General features: G+C 44.2%; 1 protein-coding gene across 1 annotated transcript; it reads right to left on the reverse strand.

The window, feature by feature from the left end:
• LOC8068319 (cytochrome P450 716B1) lies at positions 7,064 to 14,899 on the reverse strand. The gene is made up of 5 exons (XM_021460764.1): positions 14,122 to 14,899; positions 13,093 to 13,244; positions 8,039 to 8,328; positions 7,739 to 7,926; positions 7,064 to 7,641 (listed from the first exon to the last, which is right to left on the reverse strand). The coding sequence occupies exons 1-5, from the start codon at positions 14,617 to 14,619 to the stop codon at positions 7,327 to 7,329; spliced, it is 1,443 nt and encodes a 480-aa protein (XP_021316439.1). The 5' UTR covers positions 14,620 to 14,899; the 3' UTR covers positions 7,064 to 7,326.

Consider the following 15,019-nt stretch of genomic DNA (forward strand, 5'->3'; position numbering starts at 1 on the left):
AGGCATACATGTAAACAAACAACTAAAAGTAGTCTGGGGACTGACAGTGGGCTGGGTGTTCTTTAGGCCTTATTTCACTAGTAGAAAAGAGTACAACGCCGACGGTCCCTTTTTATACTACAGGCGGTTGTAGTGATCACGCGCCTGTGGTGTAAAAAGGGTGGTGTCAGAACTACGAACTGTCTGTGAAGATGCATTTTCACAGGCAGTTTTCCTAACAAAACCGCCTGTAGAAATCATGTATTTCTACAGGCGGTTCTCCTAAGAAACCGCCTGTAAAAATCATATTTCTACGGTTTCTTAAGAAAGCCGCCTGTAGAAATAATTTGAAATTAAATTTTTTGAGTTTTTCAAATGACCTTGTTTGAAAAAACTGTCAACATGAAAGTTGTAGGTCTCGAAAAGTTATGAAACTTTGTAGTTGATAATTTTTTCATTTGACATCATCTTGTCGTCGAAAACTACGTTTGAATTTCTTAAATTTGAAATTCAAATTTTATAAATGACCTCGGATGGAAAAACTTCCAATATAAAAGTTGTAGATCTTAAAAAGTTATGAAACTTTGTAGCTGACAACTTTTCCATTAGAATCCGTTTAGGGCCTCAAATAATTAATATATGCTCGGTTTGAGATAATATGTGGGGAACTAAACTCTAATATAGACACAAGTTAGTGATAGGTGGAGTGGTAGAGGAGGCTACACACAAGGGCAAGGTCTTAGGTTCAAATCTCACCGGCCGCGAAGCACGCGATTTTACGCGAAAAGAAGCGAATAGCCAATGGGCCTTTCCTATAATTAAAATCATTTTTTTCTATTTTTAAAAGTCGATTTTGTATTTTCTGTAAAAACATTTCTACATGCGGTCCACATAACTGAACTGCCTGTAGAAATTCATTTCTACAGGCGTTTCTTAGTTACCGCCTGTATATTTGGCACATTTCTACTGGCCTCCAGCACAGGCGGTGCTGAAAAACGCCAGTAGAAATAGGTTTCCAGCCGTCTGTACAGTATGTCTCTGTACTAGTGTTTAGTTCACCATAAAATCCAAATTTTTTTGAAAGTTTCTAGTCATATCGAATCTTGCGGCACCTACATGGAGCGTTAAATATAGATTAGAAAAATAGTTAATTATACAGTTTGTCTGTAATTTGCGAGATGAATCTTTTAAGCCTAGTTAGTCTATGGTTGGAAAATAATTGCCAAATACAAACGAAAGTGCTAAAGTACGCAAAAAAATTTCAACCAGAGAACTAAACAAGTTTATAGTGAACATTAGTGGCATAATTTAAAGTGAAAACAAAACTTATGACAACGTATTGGCCTGGTCTTACTGTAGTACTGAGTGTGAACATAAGTTTAAAGCGAACATTAGTTGTATAATTGCATTAGCCGTTTGATCAAGTGGGAGAATGTTGGAATATGAACGGCTCGGCTACCCAAACTTAATTATATTAATTAAAAGTTAATCTTTGATTCACCCACTGGTCATTAATTGTAACTAAATAAGCATTGTCGTGATCGGTGACAACCCTTAGAATTCTAAGGATTCACCTGGCCCACGATGCATTATAAATAAGAGAGGTGCCGCTAGTGTCAAAATCACTCCAAACCACATAACTTTTCACATAACCGATCACTTAGGCACTGGAGGGTTTAGGAAGCTCTGTATCCCGTCCAATACACCGCCGGTGGTCCAAAAGGCCGCTGCTACCTGGCATGATGAGTTCATCACCTGCAGAGGGTTCCCAAACCCTCAGCCCGTGATCTACATTCATCTACACCATCGTCAACGACTGCATCACCACCGCCGGAGGCACTAATGGCGACCACCAATACTGGTCTCGCACTATTTACTAAAGGCTTTGTTTAGTTCCGAAAAAATTTCGGATTTCGCTACTGTAGCATTTTCGTTTTTATTTGACAAATATTGTCCAATCATGAACTAACTAGGATCAAAAGATTCGTCTTGCGATTTACAGACAAACTGTGTAATTAGTTTTTGTTTTCGTATATATTTAATGCTTCATGCATGTGTCGCAAGATTCGATGTGACGGGAAATCTTGAAAACTTTTTGGATTTCGGGGTGAACTAAACAAGGCCTAAGTATTTCCACATTAGATGAGTTGTGGTCTTGAGTTAGACTATGTATAAGATCCTATAATCATGTGCTATACGTTTTATGATAAAGTTAATTTCAATAAGCTCCACAAATTACTCATTCTTTTATAGTTAGATGATGGTTGATTTGATTTGATGATTGACGATTGATGATGACATGGACTAATTACTGGGTCACCAGCCCCGCCCACAACCTGAGCGCCAAAGTACAACCAACGACGGTGGCGAAGAATAAGGATGAAAACAGAAATGAAAATTCCCGACCGAATCGCATCGTTTTCTACATTTGATCCGATCGTTTTCACTTTTCTCGGAATAATTCGAAAACGGTACGAAATTCGGTAGACAAATTCGAAAACGGTGCGGAATTCGAAATAGGCTTATTTCGACCGTTTTCTACTTTTCTTCATTATATTCGAAATTATCCGTATTCAAAATGCGAAAATAACCGAATTTGGCCCATAATCTGTAGTGTGTAGTCCCCCCTCCCCCACTACCACTGCCAGACTTTTCCTTTCCGGCCCGGCCCAGTAACACAAGTACACAACCCTAAATCCCTAATCCACTCGACCACCCGCACCCTCCGGCCTCCACCCGACCACGACGCAAAGAGTGGCGGCACCCCTATTCCCTTCCGTCGCGACTCGCGAGTGGGACGCCGCCGCCAGTCCGCCACAGCGCCGCCCGGGCTCCACGCCTCCAGCGCCGCCATGGCTCCACGCCGCCAGCCTCCAGTGCCGCCAACCACCAGCGACAACAGGGCTCCAGCACTGCCAGCCACCAGCGCCGCCAGGGCTCCAGCGCCGCTAGCCTCCACACCGCCATCCCGCCCGTCAAGCATTCGATGGCGCCTACTGGTGCTTCTGCTCCTAGAACGAAGGGCGCCAGCAAGGGGGCAAGCACAAGACGAAGAGCGTGCGTCGTCTTCTAGAGCCACCTCCCATACCGGCAGCGGCAACAACGTCTTCAATAGCAGGTTCATCTTCCATTCTTCCTTGATTATTTGGCTACTTTAGAAATTTTTTGGTGTCCTGTTAGTTTTGGCTGTTGGTAGAGGAAGAATGGATCACTGGAATCCTGTTTTTGTTGTCCTGATAGTTTTGGCCGTTGGTAGAATTGTAGAAAGAATTTATGGATGTTGTAGGATTGTAGGAAGAATTTGTGGATGTTGGATAGTCCCATTTATCTAATTTAGCAATGTTTCACTTGGTTGTTTGTAGGATCAGGGAGTAAAATGCCATCTCAAAGTGTTGCACTTACTAGTTTGGTGACTATGTACTTGTGTGTCGGTTAACTATTATGTGCACTTGAACTAAATCATGCATTTGTTAGTTTGGTCATGCACTTGTTTAAAACTATGCACCGTGAGTTGGTATTTCGTATTCAATTTTCGTACGTCGACCGTTTTCGACATAATTCCGATCGAATTGGTTTGTTTTCGAATACCGTAATTTCGCTTTCGTTTTCGTTTCCGACTATACCGTTTCCGTTTTCGTGTTCGTATTTAAATATAAATATAGAAAACAATAGAGGAGTTTTTCGACCGTTTCCGACCGTTTTCATCCTTAGCGAAGAACCATATGTAAATACGAGCATGCAGCCCGCACTGGTGGCCTAGCATGAGGCCCAAAATTTTGGCCTGATGGCTAGCGGGCCCAGACCAGCACAGACGAGCCCAGCCCAGAGGACTAGGCTGCTCTATTGGTCCTGCGGGTGGCATGGCCCATCCTAGTAAAATACGCCAAGCCCAGTGGAGTCTTAGCTAGCACCATCTCATCCTATTTTCACGATAACCCTAAGTATTTTCATCCCACTTCTCGCATCCGACATCCCTATCCCTGCGCCGCATTCAACTCATGCGAAGGCGTCTCATAGTAGCGACCTCGCCTCTACACCCGCACCATCCATGGCGCCAAACTCCTCGCCCTCCACATCAACGGATGCCTGCTCCTCCTCCATGCTCCACGCCCTAGTACCATTGGTGGCCCCCTCCTCGCCCTCACACAACTGACCAGTCACTGCATTATCCTCCAAGCCTCCTGCACGGCTGCACCGTAGGCAGTAGCCTCAAGCGCGGCGGGTGCGACCGTGTCCTCCTCACCCTCACTTGGCGGCCTTGAGCTCCCTCCTCCTTCGTGACCCAGTGGTGGCTTGCCTGGCCTACTAAAAAGGCCATACTTTCTCGGCCGGCCTGGTATGGAAAGTGGCTCGATAGGCCGACATAGGCCGGGCACAAAGGACTAGGGCAGCACAGCCCGGCGGCAAGATGGGCCGTACCGTGCCATTGCAAGCATGGGCCCGTGTGGCTTGTTTGCTCATATATATAATAAATATTTTTATAATGGTTGGAGAGGTGATGAGAAGCGATTGTTGTGTCTACGGCCGGTGGACCTAAAACATGAAAAATAATGAGAGACGATGGGAGCAAGACGATGGGAGGTGATAGGTGTGTCTATGGTCGGTGGGCCATAGACGTCACATTGCCTCCTATCGCCTCCGAAATTATAGGGAATAGGAAGCCTAAATAGCAAATCAAAGAGGCTCGGTGACAAATAAAGAAAAAGCTCCCTGTTGATGCCTTCAAACAAAGCATAGAGCTAATAAATAAAAAATACATGAAGCGACAAAGAGAGACGACTAATAGCAAGTCAAAGAGGCTCGGTGACAAATACAAAAGAGCTCCTTGTTGCTGCCTTCGAACATGATTTTTTTATGACATATCTAGTGAGAATTAAGTGGCTTCTTTGTTCGAGCCTCCAATTAATAATAATAAGATTGGACTTGCTAGGAAAACCGGCTTAGCTGGTTTCTAAATCTATAGGTGTAGAAACTTCACAATTGCGTAAATTTCTTTCTCTGATTCCTAAATTGGATGATCTGTACATGTTTTTTCGATCATCGATCTCGACAAGAGAAACACAATGTCAAGTCCTTTCTTCAATTTAGAGAAGTTTATAAAACTGGCTTACCTAGTAGTTTAGGACGCTTAGCTGGTCAGAAGCGGCTGCAGTGTCCTCGACCTTCGCCATGCCGCCAAGCTAGGCCGAGAGTGGCTGCTGCGTTGTCTGCCAGGCAGCTCTGGCTCTGTGCAACGACGGGATGAGTGTAGCCGGCCAAGGAGACAAGGAGTTTTTTTAATAGGAGAGAAACGTGAGCAGTTGGTCCAGCGAATGGGCCGCAAGTGGGTAGAAAGGGAGTGGGTGGACAGTTGGGCCAAACCAAGAATGGGCTGGACCAAAATGAAGGTAAGGACAAATTTTGCTTTTTTATTATTATATAAGTATAGATAAATATTAATATTTTTTAATATATATTTGGTTAAAGTTAAAATTGTTTGATTTTTAAAAAAAGTGATAATGGTATTTTTAATGGGATGGTAGAAGTAAACCATGAGATACCCTTTTAAATCTGGGTGACATGGTATGGCAAGTATGTGGATCTAAAACAACACTTTGATATTGACATTGATGACACATGATGACAAGCTATGAGACTTGAAAAGGCATTTGAGAGTTTAGTGGAGCCATTCTAGGATCACATATGTATTTTACTATATAAAATTTGAAGTACTCCATCTGTCCCAAAATACTTGACCTTATAGTATTCAAATTTTATTCCAAATTAATTATCATTCTCATTTCTCAAAAGGCACCTTTCTTTTCTCAGAATACATTCTTTTCTTTTTTTACAATACATTTTTATCTCCACTTCTAAGGATACTAAGATCTTTTACCCCAAATTGGTATCAAGGATAGAACCTAAAACATCTACTATTCCCAGGCAGAGGAAGTATCTTACTATTACTAATTGAAGGCTCCAACGGAACCATCACATTAACTCAATATACACATTAAGAAATAGATAAACCCTAGAAATTCCAATAATAATTAGAGACATGTAGCGTCTAATCTGATATACTCTAATCATTGTCACAAATAATAATCCTTGTATCTAATATAATTTATAGCCTACTATTGTTGTTAGTGACGCTCTCTGAATCTGTCATCGAGAATATGTCATAGATTAAGAGATTTGTTGTAGTGTTTTGAGGCAAAAGAGGATGCACTAATTGATGTGTTGATATGCATAAATGATGTGATCATTACCCAATGGGCAATGTTCACTACATGGACTACTCCAGGCCTCCAGGGCACGTGGTAACCAGTAGTAATGGGTGTGCTCCACCTATTTTGTAGCAATGAGACTTTGGTTTTTAATGACTTTATCTCTACCTATTACCTATTAAGTATGTATATATGGTTTTCTAATTATTATGAGAAATGGGATGGATTGTGAGATAGTAATATTATACAATAACCTCTATTTAATTGTACTAATAATGCATATACTAAAATGGATAAAATGAGGATCCATGGTGGTTGAAACCACTAATTGGCAATGACCTGCAGTCATAAGGGCACTCACAATGCATACTCTATCATAGAGTCTAAAGTTATTTATTACCTCGAATAATATGGACTTAGAGTCTAAATAAGACTTGGAGTCTTATTTTTTCTACCTATTTTTCTTCAATAAATATGCTGCCATATCAGCAAAATACCATATATAATATGTAACTAATTATCTTGGAGTCTGTGATTGAGTCTTGCGTTGTGAGTGCCCTAAGTACAAAGTAGACTCGGCAGTGGTCCATATACTATTACTGTCGGGTCAATCCTTGGACCGGCAGTGATTTTTACTCTGTGTACCAAGAACCAGCGGTGATATTGGAATTTCTTTGCCGGGTCCAAAACCGAAACCGGTAGTGATCACCCCATCACTTCTGATTGACCACTGCTAATAGTGATGTAGGGTTTCAACCTTGCAATGATTGCATGTTCTATATTAGTGTGTTATTAGCTCCGGAGGCATCTGATGATCAAAAACCACAAAGCTGAAAGATAATCAGTCAGTTAATTTGTTACAGAAAAGGAACAAGATATACAATGGAAGGTAATAATAAGTTGGCTTACTGCAGTAAAGCTGGGAATAAGTTTTGATCTGCCTAAAGTTGTGCCAGTGACATTACACAATCACAACATAGAAGCCTAAACCAGTTACAAGTGACACCTATATCTACCCCTTCAGTGTATATACATATGCAGATGAAAACTGCGCACCCACAACATATATCCTTGCATTTCTTATTAGGCCTAGTTTTGGTGGACAATGCAGCAAGGGGCGTACAAAGCATTCTTTCAAGCATCATAAGTCATTGTAGGGTTCTCTTAACTCCAGTTCAACTGGACATCCAAAAACAGGCGTAGGTTTTGGATCCTTCTTGTAGGCTTCATCTTTGAAGCACAACTTCCACCTGAACTGTGTCACTAGATAGTGCATGGCTACCATTGTTTCTACCCTAGAAAACTCAGTTCGAGGGCACATTCTTGGCCCTCCCCCAAACGGCAAGAAGCTGTATGGTGGAATTGATGAACGCTTCTCAAAGCGAGATGGATCGAACTTGGTGGGTTCGGTGAAGAACCTGGAATCCATATGCGTAATGCTTTGGGCTGCGAAGACCTGTCATGTTGTGAAACAAAAGCGTCTTGATTGATATTTCTGACAAAGGAAAAATAAGATCCAGTTTCTGAAAACATGTGCACACAAAGATGCCTACTTTCCAGCCTTTGGGGATGTGATAGCCCTGGTATTCGATGTCCTTGGTCGCAGTTCGGAAGCTCCCAAACACTGGAGGCACTGTCCTCAGTGTCTCCAATGCGACCCTCCAAGTGTACTTCATGCTTGAAACATGTTCCCATGTTAGAGCACCATCTGTTCCTTTCTTATTTGCGATCTCATCTTGTTCTGCAATCACGAGTATATGATATTATTGATATCACAAGGATCACTTTAATCAAAATAAAAGGCGATACCATGTAGATGCAAAAGTGTAGGCACTGTTGACACTAACACACACCTTCAGTGATTTTAGCAAGGACGTCTGGCTCGTTTGCGAGGTGGCGCATCATGAAGGTGATTAGAGCTGAGGTAGTACCATGTGCGCCGATGATAATGCCCATCACATTGTCAACAATGTCCTCTAGGGTGATGGAATGCGCACCCTTGGAGCGCAGAATGAGCATGTAGGTGACAAAATCAGTGGTAGAAATAGTGCATCGTTCCTCCAACAAAGACTCCTCCCTCTTCTTGGCAAACTTTCTGACGGCTTCCCTAATCTTAGCACTGGACCTCATGCCCTTGCCGAACCTGTCCACCCCGCGGGTCCGATGACCCGATGATACTGGAGGCTTCCTACCTCGACAGCGTTCCGACGGCCCCTGATGATGCACATGTCGCGCCGCAATCTCCTGCCTACATCCCAGTTTCCGCCCTCTGGTGGGGGAACAAGCAGACCAACTGTACCCCAACTGTCCAGGATGAGATCGTCTTTGGACCAGGGGTGCAGCAACAGGAGCCTGGAGGCTCACAAGCTGGTTCGATGGATGAGGTTGGAGTGATTTCAGGCCTCGTCACCAAGATGGACATCGACACTGCGACTGAACGTGGGCCGACAGCTGCTGCTATGACGAGTAGCCCAGCAGGAGTACCACCACCGCCACCTGAGAACCAACAGCCACCCAACCTCTACACTGGCTTGTTCTGCGAGCTCCCGGCACCAGTCCTACAGGCGCCGGCACCTGGTGAGCCCGCGCCTCGGGCGCGCAAGATGAAGAAGCCCACGGTGTCCACGCGCTCCAGTTCACGCCTGGCAGCTAGGCCATCGGCTGTGCCTGTGGCCCAACGGGCACAACGGAAGCTGATGCAAGAGTTGAGCTTCATCGACAACAATCAGCAGCAGGCACCAGATGCAGCGGTGACGGAGTACCTTGACCTGTATGCAGACGACCTCCCGGAGCAGGCTGTGAAGGCCATTCAGACAGCTGCTCGCCTGGGGAACAAGAGGCTTGTCAAGATCCTCGAGGCTGTTGTGCAGGAAGCTGATGCCCTGGAGATGGAGACCTAGAGTCCTTGCATTTTATTTGTCTGTGTGTGCTAGTGTTTGCTATGTTAGTTAGAACAGTGCCAGCGCCGGCCGGTCTTCAACCGGTGAAGTTAGGTCTCTTTTACTTCTGTGAGGTATGTTCTGAGCTTGACAGTGATGGTCTGTGTGGCAGTTTTAGTGATGGTGGAACTGTGGGTGTGATGTTGTCCAGCCATAGCATGAAGGCTGTTGTACCAGGTTGTTGTGCTGTTTCAATAGATGATCACGGTTTGCTGGCCACCTGTGTTTTCCTCCTGTCGCTCTCTATGTTCAATAATGTCTGAAAATGATGCAAGAATCCTAAATTGGAACGTCAGAGGTCTGAACAGTGCAGCAAGAAGAGAAGCAGTGAAATTGATCTGTCAACAGGCAAGGCCATATGTCATTTGTCTGCAGGAAACCAAGCTTGATGCTATTGATGGCCTGCTTGCCATGGAATTCTTGGGGAACAACTATTACAGTAGTTTTGAATTTCTTCCTGCTGACAACACTAGAGGAGGTGTCCTAATTGCCTGGGATCAGGATTACATTCGGGGAAATCTTGTGAGACAGGATAGGTTTTGCCTGTCAATTGATATCACCCTGAGACTAACCAACCACTCTTTTGTGTTGACTACTGTATATGGCCCAGCAAACAACACAGAGAAGAACTCCTTCCTCGCAGAGCTCATCAGATGTCAACCGAGGGGCAGGCCATGGCTCTGCCTAGGCGATTTCAACCTTATCTGTGAAGCCCAAGACAAGAACAACAACAACATCAATAGAGCACATATGAGGAAATTCAGGCAGGCACTCGATGCTAGTGAGCTATTGGAAATTAAGTTGCAAAATAGAAAATATACGTGGAGTAATGGTAGAAAAAATCCAACACTTGTACACTTAGACAGAGCCTTCTGCAATCTGGATTGGGATGAAATTTTCCCCTCGGCCACACTGATAGCCCTGAGCAGCTCGCTTTCTGATCACTGCCCTCTGTTCCTCTGTAACCAGCAACAGCCGCACCGGCGAGCCACCTTCAAGTTTGAATCCTTTTGGGTACGTGTGCCGGGCTTCCTCCAAATTGTGCAAACAGCATGGGCACTACCGGTCCGAGGTTCAAACCCACTAACGTTGCTCCACAATCGACTGCGGAATGCAGCCGAGGCTCTCAAAAAGTGGAGCAAATCGCTATTCAGTGAAGCACGCCTACAGCTGGAATTAGCAAATGAAGTAATCCTACGGTTGGACATCGCTCAAGAATCAAGACCATTGTCTGATGCAGAAGTTGATCTCCATAGACAGTTGAAACTGCAGTTACTTGGCTGGGCAGCAATTGAACGATCGAGAAGAAGACAAAGCTCACGGATCATTAACATCAAAGAGGGAGATGCCTGCACAAAATTTTTTCATCAGCGAGCCAAAGGTCGCCGAAAACGAAACTTGATCACTTATCTTAAGAATGAAGGTGGTGAGATGGTCTGGAAGCATTGTGACAAGGAAACGATCCTCCACCAACATTTCCATGGAGTCTTAGGGAGAATTGGGGAGACGGCACACTCTGGACTGGGAAAGTCTAAATCTGAGCAGACTGGATGTTCCAGGACTTGATCAACCTTTCACATTGGAGGAGCTCAAGCACACGGTTGATGAGCTCCCAGCAGAAAAGGCTCCTGGACCCGATGGGTTCAATGGACTCTTCTACAAGAAGTGCTGGGAAATCATAAAAACAGACATACTGGCGGCCATGAACAGCTTTCATAGCCTAAGAGCTGGCCCAATGCGAAGTCTGAATGGAGCAAACATAACACTAATTCCCAAATCCGATAATGCAGAAGACCCCAAAGACTTTAGGCCGATCAGCCTGATCCACTCTTTTGGAAAATTTGTGACCAAGACACTTGCCATCCGCCTCTCTCCTCACATTGATCGGATGATCTCCAATTCCCAAAGCGCGTTCATAAAGCACCGCTGCATCCAAGACAACTTCATGTATGTTAGAAATCTGGCGCGAGCATACCATCGGAAGAAAATACCGGCATTGCTGTTTAAATTGGACATCTCCAAGGCTTTCGACACAATTTCATGGGAATATTTGCTTGAGCTGCTGGAACAGAGGGGTTTTAGTGCTAGATGGAGAGAGTGGCTGACCCTCATTTTCAAGACCTCGCACTCAACAGTCCTCCTCAACGGTACCGAGGGAAGGCAGATCAACCATGTCAGAGGGCTGCGACAAGGTGATCCACTCTCCCCGTTTCTTTTCATACTCGCCATAGACACGCTGCACAGGATCCTTGAAGTAGCAACAGCAAATGGTTTTCTGTCGCCGCTAAGAGGGAGGAATGCTAGACTCCGACTATCTCTCTACGCCGATGATGCTGTTATCTTCATCAACCCAATCAGGGAGGAGGTCACAGCGCTGTTTGAAATCCTCGAGCAGTTTGGAGCGACAACCGGCCTAAAGCTAAATATTGGAAAATGCACAGTAGCCCCTATCAGATGTGCTGAGATCAACCTAGATCATGTTCTTGAGGGTTATAGAGGAAATAAAACAAACTTCCCAATCACATACCTGGGTCTACCATTGTCCTTAGGTAGGCTGAAGGTTGTGCACCTGCAAAAGATTGTTGATAAATCAAGATCTCGGTTAGCTGCGTGGCAAGGAAGACTAATGAACCCGGCGGGCAGGCGAGAATTGGTACGCTCTGTGCTTAGCTCCATGCCTGTATACCTAATGACTACTCTCAAGGCGCCAAAGCAGCTGATTGCGGACATTGATCAAATGAGGCGTCGCTTCCTTTGGGCGGGAGATAATGAGATTTCAGGAGGCAAATGCAAAGTGGCTTGGACAGCTGTGGCCAAGCCGGAGGAGTTTGGTGGATTGGGCATTATTGATTTAGATAAATTCAGCAGGGCACTGCGCCTTAGATGGCTTTGGTTCCAGTGGACTAAACCAGAAAGACCATGGAATGGGTCTGAACTACCAGTGAATGCTGATGATGTGGCGCTCTTCAATGCAGCTACAACTGTCACCGTTCGAGATGGAAGGAAGGCCTCCTTCTGGCACTCTAGTTGGATCGAAGGGAGAGCACCGGCCAGTCTGTGGCCGCGGCTGTACGCCCACAGCAGGAAAAAGAATAGGACAGTCAGAGAAGCATTGTTGAACAGAAGATGGGTGAGTGATATTGCACACAATCTGAATCAGGATCTGCTTAAGGAATATTTTGAGTTCTGGTTGGCTATCGACCGTGTCAGGCCAGCTCTAGATGAGGCAGGTGGAGACATAATTATCTGGGGCCTTGAAAGTTCAGGTCAATACTCCAGCAAATCGGCATACATGATTCAGTTTGCTGGCCAAGTCCAATCCCCTTTCCCAGCCTTAATCTGGAAAGCCTGGGCACCGCCAAAGTGCAAATTCTTCTTATGGCTGCTGTAAAAAACAGGCTATGGACCTCAGCACGTCTGCAACAGCGTCATTGGAAGAATAACTACTTCTGCGCACTATGTGAAAGAAACCTGGAGACAGCACACCACTTATTCTTTGAATGCCCCTACTCTCGACTAGTTTGGCAAGCCGTATCCTCCTGGAGTTCATGCCCTAGCTTGCAGCCGGCTTCATGGGAAGACAGGAGCCGCCTCGAGGACTGTTTCAGCCAAACCTTGACAACAGGGGAGAAGAAGGCGCATACATTGGCAATCCTAACTCTATGGAGCATTTGGAACCGACGAAATGCAGTTGTTTTCAGAGAAGATCGAAAGACGACCATTTCACTAGTGGTGGAGATTAAGGACATGGCTCGCCAATGGTCGTTGGCAGGATGCAAAGCTCTTAGGCCTCTTATGGTTGCACATGTAATTAGTGAGTAATTAGCTAAGAACAAAAGCCCCACGCGGTCTAGGCTGCGTGGGGGAGCGCTGCTCGCGCTTGTAACCCGATGTTTCCTGCTTCTCCTCTTATTATTAATCAAAGCCGGTAAAACCGGATCTTTCAAAAAAAAAAAAAAAAAAAAAACCTGGTGAAGGGTATGTTCACTGGAAATGACAAGATTGCATCACCTAGCAACTGGAAGTCGGTACCGAGGGCATCTACTATGGTGGCTGCTTCTTCGCCGAAGACAACTGAACATATGACCCCAAGTGTAAGATTCCTTGCCATCGGCAGGACCTACATGGTAATTAAGAAAAAACACATACTTTACATATTAACCTTATAGTTGTTTTTGTAATAACCCTCGTAATAGTGTCGAATTTAGTTGTTGTAAGTGGGTTATATTTGGTACCAGTACAGTCTACAAGGTTAATCTTAGACTAACGATGTCTACGAAACGATAGAACTTGAATAAAGATAATTATGTACTATGAAAGCTAATTACTTTCCATGATGAATATATAGTAGAATCAACCTAAAGTTGCATATCTATTTAGAATTTAATTACTGTCGGTCAAAGCTCACAATGTTGGACACAGAACAAAATTAGAAACACATATATTAATTGGCGGGACCACGAGGTAGTGTGTGTGTCTATACATACATACATACACACACACACACATATATATATATATATATATATATATATATATATATTACTCTGTAGCTGGCTACAAAATAACTTATTTTGTAGCCACTTTGAGTTACGATAATTACTATATTAATTTACAAGATTATAGTAACTCCTTACGAACATTACGGTAAATATCTCGATGTGTTATAGTAACCCAACAATTGTAAATATGTACACATATTATCGTAAATTAGTATATAAAATTATCGTAAATGGAGGTGGTTACAGAATAACATATTTTGTAGCTAGGTACAGAGTATACTCTATCTCTCTCTCTCTATATATATATATAGAGGGAAATATATATATATATATATATATATATATATATATATATATATATATATATATATATATATATATATATATATATATATATATATATATATATATATATATATAAGGAAATATATAAACAGAATTCACTATACAATGCAAATGAAAAAAATATCTTAGTGTCAATCATTTTGTCCTTACGTTGACAGTGCTGCGACCAACCCAGTTGAGCTTCAGTTGCCTTCTGACCTCGATATCCATCTTCCCCACGTACCTTCTGACCATCTCAGGCCTCAAGTAACCCTGCAGAGCACTACGCACCTGCTTCAGCTTGTCGCCGGTGAGCGTCAGAATAGACCGCCGGAGGAGGGAGCGAAGCGCACGCGTCTGCGTGAGGATGAGGTCCTCGTTGGTGAATATGAAATGGTTGGCCGCCGTCCCAGCAAGCAGCACCGTCGGCGAGCCCAGCACCGACATCTTCGACACCGGACCGTATCTCTTTATCCGCGCCCTGAACCACCGGTCGTCTGTGTTGGTGCGTAGGGCGTGGAGGAGGGAGAAGGTCTGGCCGATGACCGGGATACCGAGGTTGCCGGGAGGGAGGCTGTAGGTTGGGTGAGACCGGTGGTTTTTGGTGGCAAGGTGGAGGACAAAGGCTATCACTGCTGCAGCAGCAGCAAGGAGCACGATGAAAGCCATTGAAAGTATGCTGGGAGAGGCCGGCCGCCGGCGGGGCACGATGAAACTTGGGGGTTATTTAGCGGCGTTGGACACTTAAACGCGTGTGCGTGTGGAGATATATACATATAGTGCTGTGTAAAGTGGAGATTAATCCATATACATCTTATTTTTCTTCGTTTAGTTTTGACATCATGTCATCCCAAAAGAGTAGGAAAAGCATGTACTGTTGAAATAGACCATGCCAGATATGCACTGGTCGATGTGTTTTGCACCTGTGTTTAACTTAAACACCTGAAAAACACATGTGATTGTGACTTGGAGGGAGACTGCAATTTTCAGTTTTTCGTGGATGACTTGACTTGGAGGGAGACTGCAGTTCTTCGTATATAAAATCTGTTTCAGGGTGCAACTAACAAAA

Source organism: Sorghum bicolor, chromosome 5 (genome assembly GCF_000003195.3).
Source record: "Sorghum bicolor cultivar BTx623 chromosome 5, Sorghum_bicolor_NCBIv3, whole genome shotgun sequence".
In the NCBI taxonomy this organism is placed as follows: Eukaryota; Viridiplantae; Streptophyta; class Magnoliopsida; order Poales; family Poaceae; genus Sorghum; species Sorghum bicolor.